Source organism: Erythrolamprus reginae, chromosome 11, assembly GCF_031021105.1.
Source record: "Erythrolamprus reginae isolate rEryReg1 chromosome 11, rEryReg1.hap1, whole genome shotgun sequence".
Classification (NCBI taxonomy): domain Eukaryota; kingdom Metazoa; phylum Chordata; class Lepidosauria; order Squamata; family Dipsadidae; genus Erythrolamprus; species Erythrolamprus reginae.
This window is the reverse complement of record NC_091960.1, coordinates 21,314,276-21,335,443: the sequence shown is the minus strand read 5'-3', so window position 1 is coordinate 21,335,443 and position 21,168 is coordinate 21,314,276. Positions and strand designations below refer to the sequence as shown.

Genomic DNA, 21,168 nt, shown 5'->3' with positions numbered 1-21,168 from the left:
GGTCCCCAGCTCTCCTGCAAGGGTCCTCCTTCCTAACTCACCAGGAGGTAATCATCACGACGGACGCGAGTCTTTGGGGCTGGGGCGCTCACTACGAATTGGGAGTAGCCCAGGGACAGTGGGGTCCCGAGGAGCTCAGGTGCCCCAACATCAACTACCTGGAACTCAGGGCGGTGCATCTGACACTCAGACACTTCGCAAGACAACTGGAGAATCAGCATGTGCTAATCCGCACAGACAATGTGGCGACAAGAGCGCACATCAACCACCAGGGGGGTACAAGATCAGGACGCCTCATGTCAGAGTCTCAGGCTCTATTCAAATGGGCGGAACGTCATCTGTCATCCCTGAGAGCAGAGCACATATCAGGCAGCTCAAATATCCAGGCGGACTGGCTCAGCCGGACAGCCATCGACCCGGCGGAATGGAGCCTGGAGGCAAAACTATTCAGGGAGATCACCCGCATATTCGGGACTCCGGAGGTAGACCTTTTCGCTACCCATCTGAACAACCAGTTACCCAGGTTCTTCTCCCGCTTCCCGACACCAGGAGCGGAAAGAATCAATGCCCTGACCTGTCCCTGGCCGGAGGGCCTACTCTACGCCTTCCCTCCAGTGTGCTTGATCCCACGAGTGATACACAAATTACTACAAGAACAATCAGAAATACTCCTAGTAGCCCCCCATTGGCCCAGACGACCGTGGTTTGCGGACTTGATAGATCTGTCCATTTCTCCACCTTGGCGAATACCACAGCGACAAGTAGTTCTGATACAGGGAGCAGTGTGCCACCAGGATCCACAATGGTGGAATCTTGCCGTGTGGCACTTGAGGGGGAGAGACTAAGGAAGGAACGGGTACCTGAAAAAGTAATCAATACCATCCAGGCGTCTCGCCGCCCATCCACGACCAGGATATACCAGGCGACCTGGAAAGCTTACTGCACCTTCTGCAGAACTCGCAACCAGGACCCACAGTCCCCCTCAGTAATCCAGATTTTGGAATTCCTACAGGCGGGCCTGGACAAGGGGCTGACGCCAAACACACTTCGCAGACAGGTGGCTGCCATTGCCACCATTCTTAAAATGGACTTTTCCCGGCCTATTTCACGACATCCATGGATTCGGGATTTCATTAAAGGAGCAGCGAACATCAGCCCTCCTCCAATACACCGTTTCCCTACATGGGACTTGCCATTAGTGCTACAAGCGTTAACAGAACCTCCATTTGAACCTCTGCGCGAGATACCTCTTCGCCTGCTATCACTCAAGACCGCCTTCCTAACAGCTATCACATCAGCCAGGCGAGTCTCCGAATTGGCTGCCCTCTCAGTCAGACCGGACTTATGCATCTTCCACACAAATAGGGTGGTTTTGCGGTTAGACCCCACTTTCCTCCCTAAAATAAACACAGCGTTCCATAGATCTCAGGACATTATCCTACCTGACTTCTGCACACATGGATCACATCCACTAGAATTAAGATGGCACAAGCTTGATGTGCGACGTGCCATCAAAATTTATATAAGACGCACAAGTACCTTCAGAAAGACAGAATCCCTCTTTGTATCCTACTTTCCAGCTTCCATGGGATCTAAGGTATCGTCAAAGACCATTAGTTGTTGGATCCGTTCCTGTATCTGCACGGCATATAAAGCAGGCGCTACCCCTATACCAAAGGGCATTACAGCTCACTCAACAAGGAGCGCGGCCACGTCAGCGGCTTGGGCAACCCAAGCCCCGATTGATGACATTTGCCGGGCAGCAACCTGGGCTGCCCCCACTACATTTATAAAACACTACCGTTTGGACTCTTATGCTTCTACGGAAGCAGCCTTTGGACGCAGAGTGCTGCAAAGAGTATGCCAAGATTCTGCACCCCTGGTCCAGCCTTCTCCCTCCCTAATTGGTTGACCTTGGGTATATCCCATGATTGGACTCTCCGTAGCAGTGCAAGTGGAGAAGAACCGTTGCACTTACCTGAACGGTCTTCTCACTGCACTGCAAGGAGAGTCCAAACCCACCCGGCATTTAGTCCCAGGGTCACAGTTTCCTTGATAAGTGTTGGTCTTTCTTATGTTCAATTGGTTAATAAAAGTTACTGATTTACTGTCACTATGACTTCGTTTATTATAAGACTGGCACAGGAAGGGTAACAAAGGGGGTGGACCAGTTATTTATGCTAATTTTTAACTCAGTCCCTTCCAGCAAGGCTGAAGAATAACCCATGATTGGACTCTCCTTGCAGTGCAGCGAGAAGACCGTTCAGGTAAGTGCAACGGTTCTTTTCCATCAGTGGTAATGAGAACATTAAGGCAAGAATACTGTGTGATTCTTCTTTCACTTCTGGTGCTCAGGGACAGAGTTGCCTCCTCACTTTGGAAGATCTCAGCAGTGTTCACTTACTATAAATCTTTGTCTAGCAATGCTAATTCTTTTTATGAGATTGCTCCCCCAGCATACCTTACAACCAGGGGGGTTGCTTATTTTGTTTTGTTTTGGACCCAATATGAAAACTGAAATTGTTTTCAGATTTCATTATTTCATAATAAACTTCATTATTTGAATATTTGTTTGCTTGTTTGTTTGTTTTCTATGCCACCCAATCCCGAAGGACTCAGTTTGCCAGTTGAAATAATGTAACCAAAAACATGGAGATCCTTTTTGTCTATTTCAGGGGTCCCCAATCTTGGAAACTTTAACACTTGTGGACTCCAACTCCCACAATTATCCAGCCAGCATAGAGAATTCTGGGAGTCATTCATTCATTCATTCATTCATTCATTCATTCATTCAACTTCTATGCCGCCCAATCCTGAAGGATTCAGTTTGCCAGTTCAAATATGAAACCAAAAACATGGAGATCCTTTTTGTCTATTCCAGGGGTCCCCAAACTTGGAAACTTTAAGACTTGTGGACTTCAACTCCCACAATTATTCAGCCAGCATAGAGATTTCCGGGAGTTGAAGTCCACAGGTCTTAAAGTTGCCACGTTTGAAGGCCTCTGACCTATTCTCTCACATCATCCATAATTATAGACCCAAAAGAAATGAGAAGCCGGGTGAATTAACGCCCGGCCGAAAGTTGCCGATGGCGGGAACCAACTTGGCTCCGCCCATCAGCTGGGGCAATTCCCGCTGTAGCACGGGAATGCCCCAGAGCAACCAGTGGCCGCTCGGGCATTCTGGGAAAGCCAGGGGCGGGGCATGTGCCCTTTATCAGGGCTTGCTGGACCCCCCCCTCCCGGCTTCTCTTGCCCCTGAGCTCACCACAAAACGGACACCCACCCACTCTCCGCTCAATCCAGGATGTTTTTATAGGTCGCCTGGTTTGGGGCCGAGTAGGAATTTTTGCAGTCTTATGGCATTTGCTACAGATTGTTTTTCGCCTACTCCATCCTGGACGAGGGAAAGGATTTGTAGTTACGGGGTGCATCTGTATGTAAATAGGTTTTGATTCAACAATTGGATGTTTATATTCTTGATCACTATATGGCAGACACGGGGCGTAAAGGGTATCAGTAGCAACTGTGTGTTCTCCTTTGGGCATCTTTTGTAAGATGATTGGCACCCCCATTGCACAACTCATGCTTCCTCACAGGACGGAGATGTGTGAAGGGGGTGCCCTTGGGGGTCATTTCCGGTTCTGGGTCATGCAGGGTGAGCCGCCCCGAGTCTACGGAGAGGGGCGGCATACAAATCTAATAAATTGAATTGAAATTGAAGCCCTCCCACACGCTGGGCGTGGCTTTACGGGCGGGGTGGAGGCAGGGCATGCCTCACCCTTACCAGGCATGGAGTTACGCCCATTTAGTTGCCCAAGCATGTTTTGTTCAGGAAACCCTCCCCATTTAGCGACCCCTGCAGGTCTTTCTGTTAATGTTTAATAAAGTGACCCATTTTACCCAGCTTGGTGTCCGAGTGTTTATTTGCCGTCTGAGGCAAAGAGAGTCTTCCTAGCTACAGAAACAGATGAATCAATCTGGCAGCATTGTTTTCTGACTAACATGCTTAACCATGTTAAATTAAAAATATCAGATGTTAGGAAGTTTGATCTAGTGGTTAATGCATCAAAATAGAAACCAGGAGACTCTCAGTTCTAGTCTCACTTTAGGCATGAAAGCTGGCTGGATTTCATATATATTCAATATGGGAGGTGGAAGTATGCTCACTGCCTTAAGTTATTTATAAAAATAACAAAGGCTAAAATAATTTAAAATGAGGACAGTTCCAAAGGTAGTAGTTGCAGTCACACAACAGTCTAAGTTTGATTAGCTTATTTTGCAATTTAATTCATGCTTCCATATATTCTCCCGGAAAGTGGGTTAACACAGAACCAAGTTGAAAACAGCAAGTGATTCACAGTGGCCACATAAGGTCTTCTTTATATTCACCTGTTATATTTATGCTATCTTATTAAGATTTGAACTCTTGTTTTGATTGTCTTTTTAAGCGGATGTCCGACCCAGCAGGCGACCTATGGGTGCTGCAAAGGATCAACATCTTCCAAAAGTCTCAGGTAACTATTTTTCTTAACTATCAAATCAATAAAAATACATTAAAATGAAACAGTATAAGGATGAGACTCTTAATTAATGACATTTCGTTTTATTGTTTTGAAGTAACAAAGCATGATTTTTAAAAAGTATTGAGCAAATCAGAATTCTATGAGTCTACGGAGAGGGACGGCATACAAATCCAATAAATTATTATTATTATTATTATTATTATTATTATTATTATTATTATTATTATTATTAATTCTGGGGAATTCTGGGAGTTGAAATCAATTCCTCTTAAACAAAGGTCCCCTAACTTGGCAATTTTAAGACTTGTGGTCTTCAATTCCCAGAATTCCTCAGCCAGCTTGAAGTCCGCAAGTCTTAAATTTGCCAAGTTTGAAGACCTCTGCTCTTAAAGTTGCTAAGGTGGAGAAACACTATTCTAAACCATGAATGGTCTGTTTGGCTTCTGCACTTCTTTTAAAATCTTGTTGTCTTGTTCTGCCTTGGTTTATTTCTAGTTCCTGCAGATGTCTTTGCCAAAGATTCCTTCTGGAAAGGTTCTTATGAATACATGGGCAAAAAGCAGCCAGCTATGCTTTCTGTCACCAGCTTTGATCCAGTAACCAGTAAAGTGAATGCCACCCTGATCGACCACAGTGGTGTGGAGCTACAAGTCTCTGGTAAGGTAGCCAATTGGGATATTTCTGCATTCCTGGTGGGAGATGGGAGATGCCCACCCCATTAAACAACACAGAACAAAAAATGATATCACCCAATCTTATCTTCACACAACATAATCATACTGCCAATAGAATGAGTAGTTGTTGCTTTTTTACTCTCCTCACCCTCCTCTTCCTGGACAATCAAGCTGAAACATCTGTCTAATGTGCAAAGCAATGATTAAAGACACTGAGGTTAAATATTCTCCAACTGAAATTCTGTGGCTGCGTTCATTTTATATCACATACCAAGGCTAACATACTACCATAACCAAACAAATAAAGCTATGGTATAGTTTATTGTGATGGATTATATATACCAGCAGTTTCCAACCTTGGCAACTTTAAGACTTGTGGAAGTTGAAGTCCACAAGTGTCTTAAAGCAAAGCTAACTGAGGAATTCTGGGAGTTGAAGTCCACAAGTTTTAAAGCAAAGCTGGCTAAGGAATTCTAGGAGTTGAAGTGCAGAAGTCTTACAGTTGCCAAGGTTGGAGATCCCTGACATATACTATAAACTGTGGCTCACATCTGAGTTTTGACAGTATACAAAACCCAAATGACCCAAAAACAATAATAGAGAAAATATGTTGAGGCCCAGGAAATTGTGCAGAGAAGATAAAAGGAACTGGAAGCTAAATTGTATGATGAACAGTTGAGGAAACCAGGTATGTCAATCTACTGAACAGAGGGATTGGGGGGGGGCATGATAGGTCTCTTCCAGTACTTGAGGGGCTGTCACAAAGAACATGGAATTAAGTTATTGTTTAGGACACCAGAGGGCAGAATACAAAGTAATGGGTGAAAGACAGGGGCGGATTGCTCCTACTGCCATTACTGGTGCGCTGCATGTACAGCTTGGGGGGTCTTGCACATCCCAGCATGTTTCTGCTTCTTCACATGCGCAGGAAACAAAATCTTGCGAGGGGATGTCCGTGCGAGTGAGGTTTCAGATTTTTTTTGCTTCCGTGCATGCACAGAAGCACAAACACACTAGGATGCATGAACACAAGACACCCGAAGCTGCATGTGCAGCTCAACTTTTACTACTGGTGCAATGTCCTTTACTGTTCTGGTAGCAACCCAGTACTGGTGGAAGAGATAATTTCCAAAGATAGATATGACCTAGAAGGAAGGAGACATTTCCTGATAGTGAGAACAATTAATTAATGGAATAGCTTGCTTCCTGGGGTTGTAGGTGCTCCATCACTGGAAGTTTTCAAAAATAGACCAGACAACCATTTGACTGGGATGGTGTAAGACTTCTTCTTGAGCAAGGGGTTGGACTAGATGACCTCCGAGCTTCCTGGCTTTCACAATCCGTGTCTGGATGGGTAGAATCTCTGTTATCTTGGACCTCATCCACTTACGTGTGTTTGTGTGCATGTGTTTTATCTGTGATTTTAACCATGTTCTCAATTGGAGAAAACTCTTTGAAGGCCTTTGCTAGTTTTCCTGCATTTTCATTTTCCTAAATAATTTAATGCTACCTGCAGGCTTTGGAAACAACTAAATGCATGTAATACAGATGAGCTTCCAATATGATTTTTTCCAGAGTCTGAGGCAACCCTGCTCTAACTTCTCAGAGCATTCAAGAACACTAAGATCTTGTCTTCTCAAATTGCAATGAAACCTCCCCCTCTTCTCCGCGCCTCCCCACCCCAGTTCTCTCATCGCTTCCTCACCCTGCATGCATTACTAGAAAAACAATCAACTTTGACTGCCCGGTTCTCTTATCTTCTCTTTCCAGGTATTTACAAAAGTGAAGATGTCCATCTTCTCCTCCATTTACACCAAATTACAGGGCCACTGGAGATTTTCACGAACAAATTCAAGAATGATAAGTGGGCATTGGATGGACATGTAAGTCTTTGCCTGAAACGCTTCAATGACAGACGTGCAGAGGAATTGGGAACATAACATTGGGGAATGTGAGAGGTTTTACTAAGATGGTTAGGAGCAGCAAAATTTAAAATTAATATTCCCCAACCTGTTGGCCTTAGGGTACGTTAGGTGTATGACTCTCAGACTTAGCTTGTAGGAATTCATGAAGCTCTCATTCTAAAACCTCTCTCCCTCTCTCTCCCTTCCTCCCACACACCCCCTCTCTCTCTCATTGTTCACTCTCTCTTTTTAAATAGTTAATAAAAGAAAAAAAGAAAAGACTGTTTGACTAATGATTCTAGTTAGAGACATTTAGGCACACTTTTCTACACAATCTCATAGTGGGACACTACAAATTTAAATGCCTGACAGGAAAATTACAATTGCAAACAAAATGTTAAATATTTAAAAATGTTTAAAAGCCAGAAAACAGTTTGAAAAATTCATTATGTGAATCAGGGCAATATTTTTCAAAGATGCTGTTGGGTTATTTCCTTCTGTTCTTTGTTGTTTACATTCTTATTTGACCAGACCTTTTGCCCCTAAGCCTTTCAAGTTAAGATTTGGGATGGAAAGAGCTTGAATGAACTGATGAGTAAAAGAGAAAATGTTTTCTCTTTAGCAGACTAGAGGAGACAGAAAGTGTGTTAAAGTGTTAAACTAGCACCGGGGTTTTAGGCACTCGGGAAACTATCATTTACTCATCCAGATTTTTTGATTGGCAACTCCAAATATAAACCAACAAATGATGTGTCTTACACATTGGCAAAAAAATCAGAACAGTAAATAGAAGATGAGTGGATACAATCTCATAGATTATCTTCACTCTATCAAGAACCTAGGAGTACTGATCTCAAATGATCTAAGCCCCAGAGCTCACTTTAACAGCATTGTAATAGCATTGCCAAAAAGGCATTAAGAGTTGTTAATGTAATCTTGAGAAGCTTCTTCTCCGGTAACATTGTACTGCAAACCAGGACATATAAGACCTTTGTTAGACCAATTCTCTAATACAGCTCATCTGCCTGGAACCCCCAATGTATATCGGTCATTAATATATTTGAGCTAGCCCAGAGGTATTTCACGAGAAGGGTACCCCACTCCTTATGCCTTATGCCACCAGACTTGAAATTTTGAGATTAGACAATTTAGAACTTTGCTGCCTTCGGTCTGACTTAAGCATAGTACACAAAATTATCTGCTACCTGTTAATGACTACTTGGGCTTCAACTGCCATAATACATGAGCACACAGTAGATACAAACTTAAGATAAATTGCTCCAACTCGATTGCAGAAAATAGGACTTCAGCAACAGAGTGGCAATGCCTAGAATGCATTAACTGACTATGGTTATTTCCCCAAACTTTAACCTTAAACTCTCTACAGTCGACCTCACCACATTCCGAAGAGGTCTTTAAGGGTCATGCATAAGCACACCAGCATGTCTACTGTCCAAATTTTGACCATGGGGTTACTACGATGGTCATATGTGCAAGGCTTGGTTGTAAATTTTGTTGTTGGTTGTAAACAATAACTTATTGGACCCAAATCAGCATGGCTTTACTGAAGGCAAATCGTGTCAGACTAATCTCATTGAGTTATTTGACTATGTCACAAAGGTGTTGGATCAAGGTGGTGCCGTGGATATTGCCTATCTGGACTTCAGCAAAGCCTTTGATACGGTTCCACATAAAGAGCTGATAGATAAATTAGTGAAGATTGGACTTAATCCCTGGATAGTTCAGTGGATTTCAAGCTGGCTGAAGCATAGACATCAGAGAGTTATTGTTAATGGCGAGTATTCTGAGCAGAGACAGTTACAAGCGGTGTGCCACAAGGGTCTGTTCTGGGTCCTATTCTTTTTAATATGTTTGTGAGTGACATAGGGGAAGGTTTGGTAGGGAAGGTTTGCCTATTTGCCGATGACTCTAAAGTGTGCAATAGGGTTGATATTCCTGGAGGGGTCTGTAATATGGTAAATGATTTAGCGTTACTAGATAAATGGTCAAAGCAATGGAAACTGCAGTTTAATGTTTCCAAATGTAAAATAATGCACTTGGGGAAAAGGAATCCTCAATCTGAGTATTGCATTGGCAGTTCTGTGTTAGCAAAAACTTCAGAAGAGAAGGATTTAGGGGTAGTGATTTCTGACAGTCTCAAAATGGGTGAGCAGTGTGGTCGGGCGGTAGGAAAGTCAAGTAGGATGCTTGGCTGCATAGCTAGAGGTATAACAAGCAGGAAGAGGGAGATTGTGATCCCCTTATATAGAGCGCTTGTGAGACCACATTTGGAGTACTGTGTTCAGTTCTGGAGACCTCACCTACAAAAAGATATTGACAAAATTGAACGGGTCCAAAGACGGGCTACAAGAATGGTGGAAGGTCTTAAGTATAAAACGTATCAGGAAAGACTTAATGAACTCAATCTGTATAGTCTGGAAGACAGAAGGAAAAGGGGGGACATGATCGAAACATTTAAATATGTTAAAGGGTTAAATAGGGTTCAGGAGGGAAGTGTTTTTAATAGGAAAGTTAACACAAGAACAAGGGGACACAATCTGAAGTTAGTTGGGGGAAAGATCAAAGGCAACATGAGAAAATATTATTTTACTGGAAGAGTAGTAGATCCTTGGAACAAACTTCCAGCAGACGTGGTTGGTAAATCCACAGTAACCGAATTTAAACATGCCTGGGATAAACATATATCCATTGTAAGATAAAATACAGGAAATAGTATAAGGGTAGACTAGATGGACCATGAGGTCTTTTTCTGCCGTCAGTCTTCTATGTTTCTATGTTTCTATGTAAATTCCTTTTTTCGCTGCTGTTGTAACTCTGAGCAGTCAGTAAATGAATGGTTATACTTTGAGGGCTACAAGTAATTTGGTTGGAAGATCCTCTTGTCCTGTCATTTATTTATTTATTTATTTATTTAATTATTTAATTGGACTTGTATGCCACCCCCTCACAACATATACCAAAATACATAATAATAGTTTGTCCAATTAATATACTAAAACAATTCTTAGATTTCTAATTTAATACATTCATTCACATTCATGCTAACAACCTTTCATTGGACAGGGGAAGGTCTAATGTCCCCAGGCTTGACAGCAATGATGTGTTTTTAGACACTTTCGGAAGGCAAGTAGGGTGGGGGTAGTGCGAATCTCCAGGAGGAACTGATTCCAGAGAAGGCTCTTCCCCTAGGTCCCGCCAGCCGACATTGTTGGGTTGACAGGACCCTAAGGAAACCAACTCTGTGGGACCTCACCAGTCGTTGGGCTTCGTGTGGCAGAAGGCAGACTCGGAGATAGTCTGGTGCTATTCCATGTAGGGCTTTATAGGTCATAACCAACACTTTGAATTGTGTCCGGAAACCGATTGGCAGCCAATGCAGTCCACAAAGTGATGACAAAATATGGGCATGCCTTGGAAGACCCATAACCGCTCATGCGACTGCATTTTGGACAATTTGAAGTTTCCGAACACTCTTCAAAGGTAGCCCCATGTAGAGAGCATTGCAGTAGTCGAACCTTGAGGTGATAAGGGCATGAGTGACCATGAGCAAATAGGGCCACAACTGATTCATCACGGGAACCTGGGCAAATGCCCCCCTTGCCACAGCTGAAAGATGGTGGTCTAAAGTCAGCTGTGGATCGAGGAGGACACCAGAGATCATCCATCAGTGCGACCAAAGCAATTTCCGTGCTGTAGCCAGGCCTGAATCCAGACTGCTGAGGGCCTAGATATTCGGCTTCTTCCAAGGACCACTGGAGTTGGAGCGACACCACCTTCTCAACAACCTTCCCCATAAAGGGAAGGCTGGAGACAGGATGATAGCTGTTAAATACGGCCGGGTCCAGGGAAGGCTTCTTGAGAAGGGAGAGCACAAGTGCCTCCTTGTATGGAGCTGAAAAGGACCCCTCCCTCAAAGAAGCATTGGTAATATCCTGGACCCAGCTCTATGTCACATGCCTGCTCGCCAAGACCAGCCAGGAGGGACACGGGTCCAACAAGCAGGTGGCAGAGCTCACAGCTCCAATTCATCAGGTGTCACGAGGTCAAATTTGCTCCAAACAGATGGACTAAGACAGGCCCCTGTCATCTCGACTGACTCGTCATCAGCCAACTCTGCATTCCAATTGGAGTCAAGACCAGTCCGGATCTGAGCGATTTTATCTGCAAAAAACTTCCATCACTTCCATTTCATACCTTCCATTGCTTTTTAGAAAGATTGTAACACAACATTCGAACCATATTTTGAAACAATTGGTAGCATGAAGGCTAGGTTTCTATCTGGTTTCTATTTGTTTTAATTCCATAAATAATTATACAATTGAGCAGCTAAGTCAGTAATGGCGAACCGTTTTTGGTTTGTGTGTCAAAAGGGTGTATGTGTGCACGCTAGCATGTGTGTTTGCACATGTGCCCACACCATTCCCTCCCCCCACACATGTGCACACACACAAACAAACCTGTGCTTCTCCTGTGCATCCACACAATCCCCAGTGAATGTGCACGGGCTTCACTGAAGCCTGAGACAGTGAAAAACGGGCAAATGAGCAATCTGAAAGTTCAGAAAGACAGACTTCCTGTTTCTCTTTGGGCTGTTTTTTGCACTCTGGAGCCTTAAGTAAAGTTTCCTGAAGCCCCCAAAGTGTGAAAAACAGCATAATTTGCAAACTGGAAGTCCATTTTTCTCAACTTCCATTTGAGCTGTTTTTCACATTACGGGGCTTCAGCAAAGCTTTCCCGCCCTACTCCTATCACTGATATTTTTCCCCACATTCCAAATTTGGATTTTGCAGTATTTTTTTTCATTTCCTGCTCCAAATACAGGTCACCCCAGAAGCTTCAAGTGGAACATTTGTCTACCAAGGATTTGTCCATGGCAAAGGTTTTGGACAATTCGGCCTCCAAAGACTAGGTAAGCTAACTAACTTTCAGACTGAAGTTGACCCAAAACAATAACTTTAATTTATATAAGCAATGTGACAATTGTGAGATTTTCCATTTATGTTTCAGTGCGTATCAACTACAGTATATACTGTAATTATTTTTCATACAATTGATTGTTTTTCTGCCTTTTCAATGTACTTTTTGTTACCCTTGAAACTGAGTTTCAAGTGTTATTTAAATAAATTCATTTCCAGAATTTTGCCAAATTCTATCCCCTCACCATCACTGTTCAATATCTTAATATAGTCATTTTGTCAATGTTATTGATGCATTTGTAATGTAGTTTTAAACTATTCATTGTGTGTGTAATGTTAAGTGTGAACACTGTTTTGGGGTCTTGGGCTTCAAATCAAACAAATAAAAGGAACATTTGGCTATTCATCTTGGGGGGGGGGAATAGACATGCTTTGTATCATAAAAAACAAAATCTTTCCCATTGAAGAACAGAAAGTGACTGGATATGTTTACCAGCACTTTGTCAAGCCTACTAGCTCTCATGAGTTTAATTCAACTATCACTCATTAACCCCATCAGGGGTTATTTGATTAGAGGTGCCAGGGATTAAATCTGAGATTTAAGTATTTTGTTATATTTACATGGAGCAAACATGTGAGGACAGCCCCCAACCTCTCCTTCCCAATTGTACTCAGCACCAGTAATTTAATGGTGTTTCTTTTTCCAGATAACAGCATCATTGAACGGGATTCTGAATCAATCGGACATCCATTTGCATCCAACAGCAGCTCAGTTGCAGCTGCGATCCTTGTGCCTTTCATAGCCCTGATGATTGCAGGGTTTGTGCTCTATCTCTACAAGCACAGGTGAGATGTTCCAAGTAGAAAAGGCAGGAAATTATCTATCTATCTATCTATCTATCTATCTATCTATCTATCTATCTATCTATCTATCTATCTATCTATTTATTAGATTTAAACTTGGGGCGGCTAACAACAATAGTAAAACAATATATAACAAATCCAATATTTAAAATAATTTAAAAGACCCTAATTTAAAAACCAAACATACACACAAACATACCATGCATAAATTGTGTAAGCCTAGGGGGAAGGGAATATCTCAGTTCCCCCATGCCTGACAACAGAGGTGGGTTTTAAGGAGCTTACGAAAGGCGAGGAGGATGGGGGCAATTCTGATCTCTGGGGGGAGTTGGTTCCAGAGGGTCGGGGCTGCCACAGAGAAGGCTCTTTCCCTGGGTCCCGCCAAACGACAGTGTTTAGTTGACGGGACCCGGAGAATGCCAACTCTGTGGGACCTAACTGGTCACTGGGATTCGTGCGGCAGAAGGCAGTCCCGGAGATATTCTGGTCCTATGCCATGAAGGGCTTTATAGGTCATAACCAACACTTTGAATTGTGACTGGAAACTGATCGGCAACCAATGCAGACTGCGGAGTGTTGGTGTAACATGGGCATACTTAAGGAAGCCCATGATAGCTCTCACAGCTGCATTCTGCACGATCTGAAGTTTCCAAACACTTTTCAGAGGTAGCCCCATGTAGAGAGTGTTACAGTAGACGAACCTCGAGGTGATGAGGGCATGAGTGACTCTGAGCAGTGACTCCCGGTCCAGATAGGGACGCAACTGGTGCACCAGGCGAACCTGGGCAAACAGCCCCCTCACCACAGCTGAAAGATGTTTCTCTAATGTGAGCTGTGGATCGAGGAGGATGCCCAAATTGCGGACCCTCTCTGAGGGGGTCAGTAATTCCTCCCCCCCCCCAGGGTAATGGACGGACAGATGGAATTCTCCTTGGGAGGCAAAACCCACAGCCACTCCGTCTTATCAGGCTTGAGTTTGAGTCTGTTGACACCCATCCAGACCCTATCAGCCTCCAGGCACCAGGACATCACTTCCACTGACTGGACATGGGGCAGAGATGTAAAGCTGGGTATCATCTGCGTATTGATGATACCTCACCCCATGCTCTTGGATGATCTCACCCAGAGATTTCATGTAGATATTAAATAGCAGGGGGGAGAGGACCGACCCCTGAGGCACCCCACAAGGGAGCAACCTAGAGGTCGACCTCTGACCCCCCACTAACCCTGACTGCGACCGACCAGAGAGGTAGGAGGAGAACCACTGAAGAACAGTGCCTCTCCCAACCCCTCCAGCCGGCACAGAAGGATACCATGGTCGATGGTATTGAAAGCCGCTGAGAGGTCAAGGGGCACCAGGACAGAAGATAAACCCCTGTCCTGGGCCCGCCAGAGATCATCCATCAGCGTGACCAAAGCAGTTTCCATGCTGTAGCCGGGCCTGAATCCTGACTGCTGAGGGCCTAGATAATTGGCTTCATCCAAGGACCGCTGGAGCTGGAGTGCCACCACCTTCTCAACAACCTTCCCCATAAAGGGAAAGTTGGAGACTGGATGATAGTTGTTGAGAATGGCTGGGTCCAGGGAAGGCTTCTTGAGGAGGGGGCGCACAAGTGCCTCCTTGTAGGGATCCGGAAAGGACCCCCTCCCCAAAGAAGTGTTGACAATCTCCTGGACCCAGCTCCATGTCACCTCCCTGCTGGACGAGACCAGCCAGGAGGGACACGGATCCAGTAAACAGGTGGCGGAACTCACAGCTCCAATGGCCTTGTCCACTTCACCAGGTGTCACCAGATCAAACTCTTCCCAGACAGATGGACAAGTATGGGCCCAGTCACCTCGACTGACTCATTGTCAATCGACTTTATTATCCAATTGGAGTCGAGGTCCGCTTGGATCCCAGTGATTTTATCAGCGAAAAACGTGTTAAAGTCCTCAGCACTACTCTGCAAGGGCTCCCCAACTCCCCTCTGGTTAAGAAGGGAGTGGGTCACCCTAAACAGAGTGGCCGGGTAGGATTCCGCTGATGCAATCAAGGCGGCATGATACGCGCATCTTGCCGCCTTGAGCGCCACTTTGTAAGTCTTAATGTGAGCTCTTACAAGTGTTCAATCGGATTCGGACTTACTCTTCCTCCATCGCTTCTCCAGACGTCTCTTCTGGTGTTTCAACTCCTGGAGCTCCTTGTTGAACCATGGAGCTCTATGGGGTCTAGTGCTGCGGAGAGATTGCAACGGCGCAATCCGGTCAAGAGCCTCCGCTGCAGCCTTGTTCCAGGCCTCAGCAAGAGACTCTGCCGAACTGTGGGCGAGTGCATCTAGAATAACACCAAGTGCCTTCTGAAAGCCGTCAGGGTCCATCAGGCATCTGGGGCGGAACAGCCTAATCGGTTCTGCCTCCCTGCAGGGAAGGATTGGGGCCAGGAAGTTAAGTCGTAGTAGAAAATGGTTCAACCATGACAATGGCATAACCTCTTAGGGGTTCATAACAAGGATTGTAAGAACAATCATGGGTTTTCTGGACCAGTGTCCTCCAGATTAAACCACATTTCTCATGATCCCCATATTGTTAGCTCTATCAGGTAGAGTAGACTAAAAAATAGACCTCATGCAGATCTCATCTACCTATACCTAAAATAGCCACAGTAACAAGAGTCTTGCAAGTCTGAATGTGCTATCTTTCCTTCCATTTTTATCTCTATGGAAATTGGAGAGGTGGGGGACTTGGAATATTGCATCCAGTTTTCATTGCCATGATATAAAAAAGATGTTGAGACTCTAGAAAGAGTGCAGAGAAGAGCAACAAAGATGATTAGGGGACTGGAGGCCAAAATATATGAAGAGTGGTTGCAGGAAGTGGGTATATCTAATTTAAGGAAAAGAAAGACTAGGGGTGACAGGATAGCAATCATCCAATATCTCTGGGATTGCCACAAAGAAGAGGGTGGAGGTCAACCTATTCTCCAAAGCATTAGAAGGCAGGTCAAGAAACAATGGATGGAAAGTAACCAGGGAGATAACCAACCTAAAAATAAGAAGAAATTTCCTGATGGAACAAAATAATCAATGGAATGACTTGCCTCCAGAAATTGTGCGTATTTCAATACTGGAGGTTTTTAAGAAAAGATTGGACAACCAGTTGTTTGAAATGCTATAGGATTCTTGCTTGAGTCATGGGTTGGGCTGGAAGATCTCCGGTGTCCCTTCCAAATCTGTTATTCTCTTATTCTATTTTAGGCATTTTTGCAAATGCCTGCACTCAGATTTCATTTATCTGATTGTTGCCTTGGTTGTAAGCCTTCCTTCTGTCCTTCAAGATCACCCTCTTTATTCACTACATTAGTGCTGAAAGCTGCTATCCAATGCCATGGAAACAGTATCCATTTCTTTCATACTTTTTGGGAGCCAATCGCATTTGTAATTGCTCCAACTAGAAATTTCCTAGAACTAAAGAAAAATTTCCCATCAATGAGAACAATTAACTAGTGGAATGGCTTGCCTTTAGAAGTTGTGAGAACTTATCTAAAATGGTAAAGAGCCGTGATGGCGAACCTATGGCACGTATGCCACAGGTGGCACACAGAGCATGTGAGCCATTGCCCTATGTTAGCTCCAGTGCACATGTACATGCTGGTCAACTGATTTTCAGCTTTCCGGAGAGGGGGGAGGATGTTTTCACCTTCCCTAGGCTTCAGGAAAGCTTGCGGAGTCTGCGGATGGTGAAAAACGGACCCAACAGGCCAACTGAAGCCTGGGGAAGGCAGAAACAACCTACCTCCTGTCAAGCCGAAAATCAACTGGAATCCAGTTTTTGTCATCCACAGGCTCCGGAGGCTTCAGTGAGCCCAATGTGCATGCATGGGGGGGAGTGCGGGGCCATTGTGCACACACGCGTGGGGGGGAGGCATTGCATTATGGATGTGGGCACTCCTGTGTGTGCTATCGTATGTACATATGTCCCTTTTGGTACCCAAGCAAAAAAAAAAAAAAAGGTTTGCGATCCCTGGTATGGGGTTGGACTAGATGACCTCCAAGATCCCTTCTGCTTGTTAACTAGTAGACAAATGTACTGTTCAGCAGAGCTAGGCTTGTGCCACAGTTAAACTGTGCTTTGGGGTGCTCCATTTCTATTGAGTTGAATGGGAGAGGGAGAAGAGACAAACAGAAGATTTACAGGTTTTATTTCATTGTACTTCCTTTATATACCTGTTCTGCAGAGCCCCTCCCCCTCCCCCCATGACCTTTTTGTCTTCTCTTGAAACAGAAGGAGACCGAAGGTGCCATTCAATGGCTATGCTGGCCATGAAAACACCAATGTCCGAGGAACATTTGAAAACCCGATGTATGACCGTAATTTGCAGCCAACAGACATCATGGCCAACGAGGCAGAGTTTACCGTCAGCACTGTGTGCACTGCAGTATAGCACTCACAATTCTGTGTGCAGTAAGTATCACTGTTGTGAGCCGCCCCAAGTCTTCGGAGAGGGGCGGCATACAAATCTAAACAATAATAATAATAACAACAACAACATTCCTACACAAATTTCCCACATATGCTCTTTAGCTACTACTGGGACCCATGAAATTATCATTAGCCTAGCATTTAATTTGAAAAAGGGGTTGGGTAATAATAATCACTATTATTCACATCTTAGTAAGAGAAAAATGACTGTCACAGCTGCAGTGACCATTTCTGGCCATAAGAAAGCGGAAATGTTATTCAGTCCCAAGCTTTGGAGATAAGTTTTTCAATTACCAGCAACAACATTTTGTAAGGTAGGGTAGTTTAACAAATAATCATCCATCCATCCATCCATCCATCCATCCATCCATCCATCCATCCATCCATCCATCACTTTTGGATGGCCATCTTTCTATATTCTCTGAAGTTTTCCATTTGGATATCTTCCCAGCTCAACCAAGAGTCTTTTTCACTTACTCAAAAAAAAAAAATCCTTTCTTTTCCGAAATTATCTAAGGAGTTTTGGTTAGGAAATATACCTTACTGAGGAATACTTTACCGTATACTTCCTAATTATGATCCATATAAAAGTCTGGGCTATGTTCCCACAACTTGCTTAAATTACTAAATTAGCCCATCTGTGTAGGCCACAAGTGCGAAATGCTCCATGTTAGGGTGCCTTCATGTGACATTTTTCCCATTCGCAGAGCTGGGATGGGCGTGGCCTGCATGTGATGCATCCAGCCTGCAGTCCGGATTCAGATTGACAGCCCTTGTGTAGGCAACACACTAAGCCATAAATCAGTCAAATGATATATTAAGGTATAGAAAACCAAACCAAGGTTAAAAATAACCAGATTCATCATTCTGTGCCAATCAACGAGTCAATTTCTAACAACTTGCAAATTGAGGCAATACTGACTCTAAATTTCTGCAGGGCTTAGCATATTTTGCAGATCCTATCTCAGGGATGGCCAACCTTTTTTCCTTCAGGTGCCGAAAGAGCATGGGTGTGCACTCTTGCACTCGGGAGGCTAGAAATAGCTGGTTTCCCACCTTCTGGTGGACCTAATGAATATAGCTAGTGCAAACTGCTGGTTTCAATTTAAATCATATTTAATTCTGAGATTGCATTTCTGTGTCCCCATTCACAACGGCTTATCTGGAGCCACGGGAGGGTAAAAACGCCCTCCCCCATTCCCCCTGGAGGCTCTCTGGAAGCCAAAAATGCCCTCCCAGAGCCAAAAATCAGCTGGCCAGCACACACATGCACTTTGGAGCTGAGCTAAGGCAACGGCTCGCCTGCCAGCAGATATGGCTCAGCGTGCCACCTGTTGCACCCGTGCCATAGGTTAGCCATCACTGTCCTATCTGTTTGATTAGCTTGTGGTTTAATATGTTCTACACAAACAGAAAATGGCATAAATCAATAATCAAATTAGGAGTGATGCAGAATTGAACTTCCCACATGTCTAGACAGTAAAAAATGACTGAAGAGTTTTGTATTTCTTCAATAAGCCTTATCTACAAAGGGAATACACCCAGCCATCACTTCATTCAATCAAATATGGTGGCAATGCCACATTAATGTCCTATTAACTTTTCTGTGAGCTTTCAGGGATTTGTTGATCCATTAATGTTACCTTTCCTTTGCGAACTATTTGGGCATTTTTTTTCTTTTTTTAAAAAATATCCTAGGATGTTTTTTTGGATGCAGGGATAGGTAAACTATTTTTGGCCTACAGGGGCTATCAAATGTTAATATCAAAAGAGCCACAGTGGCACAGTGGTTAGAGTGTAGTACTGCCAACTACTTCTGCTACTAGCAGGTTGGCAGATCGAATCTCAGTAGGCTTAAGGTTGACTCTGCCTTCCAGCCTTCCATGGTGGGTAAAATGAGGGCCCAGATTGTTGGGGGCAATATATGCTGACTCGGTAATCTGTTTAGAAAGGGCTGTAAAGCACTGTGAAATAGTATATAAGTCTAAAGGCTATTGTTATGGTTTATCTGTTTATGGTCTTGGAATTTGAAGGAGTGTTGGTAATGTGAAGAGAACCATATTTTCAGGGTTTAAAGTTTTATTTGGAATAGGTGCTTAAAGATTATCACAATGTAAAACATTATGCTGATAAAAATACCATTGGTACAGAGTGGGCCAAAGGGATGTAGGTCCCAGCCCTCCTTCCCAATTAAACTGATCATCCATCCATCCATTCATCCACCCAACCATCCATCCATCCATCCATCCATACATCCCTTTAAAAAAATTAAAAAACACAATATCAAAATTTAAGTTAACAGAAACAGAATGCTTCTTGTGATAGAAACTCCTTTCTCCCTCACCCCCTTTTCTCTCTGTGTGTGTGTATGTATGTGTGTCCGTTCTCTTCTCTGTGCAGCCTTCTCCAGAGATGGGAATCTCACCAGTGCCCAATGATCCTCCTGGTTCATCTTCACCCATGATCTTCTCACCCAGAAATGTTGGGGCTGCAGAGTTGATATGGTGCCTTGGAGCTGATCCAGAGAGAGAGAGAAAGAGAGAGAAAGAGAGAGATTGCCTTGCTGTTTATCACTGCTCCGCATCTTCATTGCCCATAGTCCTGCCCTCCTGCAACTGATAATCAGATCTACCAAAGCATCCACTCCAGCTCTTATGCCAAGAGCACAAGATGTGGAAATACATCTTCCTCCCTCTCCTCCAGAGATGGTCCTCCCCATCCTTGAGACCTTTTTTCTATCAGTTCCCCACCAATCTTTGGAGTGGCTGACTGCTGCTCAAAGACCATTGGTTGCCTGTGGTCGATAATCAGCTTTTTTTGGGGGGGGGGAACACTTCTTGGCAATGTAAGAAAATCCACTCACCCTGGCTTGCCAGAAGAAGCTGCACAAGAGGAAACAGGCACATGCTGGTTGCAAAGAGTTGTGGATGCAGAGAATATGGGCTAAACGTATCCAGCGTATCAAACTCATACAACAAGTTTAGCATCTGGAGAAATGTTCCTTAGATATATGTTGGTTCTCCTCCTCTCCCTTCCTCACCCTTATATATTTATTTTATATTATTATTATTCTAGTGCAAGAATGTCACATTTCTGATTCTCCTTGCAATCCTCTGAGTAGGCCTCCATTCCTACCCTCCAATTTGCATTTTTAGAGCATGATTCTTATGTTTTCTAAAATTGGCAACCCTTTCCATCTCCAGTTCCTATGATTAGATCAACTCAGAGCCACTTCTTTTCAAACTAAATGGTCATCTTTGCTTGGTTGCTGCTTGCTTTGGGGTAACCCAGAGAACACACAGAACTTCCTAAGTGATACAGTTCTTGGCATAAGAAATGAGCCTTCTCCTTTACAGAACTTGGAGAATCTAATTATTGCAATCTCGGTCCCAGCTTGTGCATTTCTTGGAGGTCTGTTACAGTTTGTGAGAGCCTGATCTGCAATATTTTCTTTCAGGGGGGGGGGAAGTAGCATCCAGCCAGGTATTTCATTGCTTTGTGCAATGCTCTTTGGACCTTAGCAGCATGAGGATCCATGGACACCTATTATTCTGTGTCTGTGACATCACAAATACCTGATGTGACTAATTTATTTTTCTGATTTATATACATATATTTATATATTTCTAAGAAGTCAAATGCCATCGTAGAAGGTTCGTTCACTTGATGTTCCAGTTTTTGAAATAAAATGGTAAATAATTTTCCCTACTGCATTAGCAACATGCCTTCACTTACCTATTCTGCTTCATCCTTGACTATATAAATCCACTGCAGGGCTAAATGGACAACTCACCTGTTAGAGA

General features: G+C 43.8%; 1 protein-coding gene across 1 annotated transcript in view; it reads left to right on the top strand.

Annotated features, from left to right (window-relative positions):
• CSMD2 (CUB and Sushi multiple domains 2) overlaps positions 1–20,004 on the top strand; it is a 930,229-nt gene extending 910,225 nt beyond the window's left edge. The window contains exons 65-71 of the mRNA XM_070764517.1: positions 4,451–4,516; positions 5,021–5,182; positions 6,970–7,082; positions 11,946–12,033; positions 12,748–12,886; positions 17,168–17,347; positions 19,766–20,004. Coding sequence (XP_070620618.1) covers positions 4,451–4,516; positions 5,021–5,182; positions 6,970–7,082; positions 11,946–12,033; positions 12,748–12,886; positions 17,168–17,327 — 728 coding nt within the window. The 3' untranslated portion in view covers positions 17,328–17,347; positions 19,766–20,004. The remainder of the gene's footprint in view (positions 1–4,450; positions 4,517–5,020; positions 5,183–6,969; positions 7,083–11,945; positions 12,034–12,747; positions 12,887–17,167; positions 17,348–19,765) is intronic.
• The last annotated feature ends 1,164 nt before the right edge of the window (positions 20,005–21,168 follow it).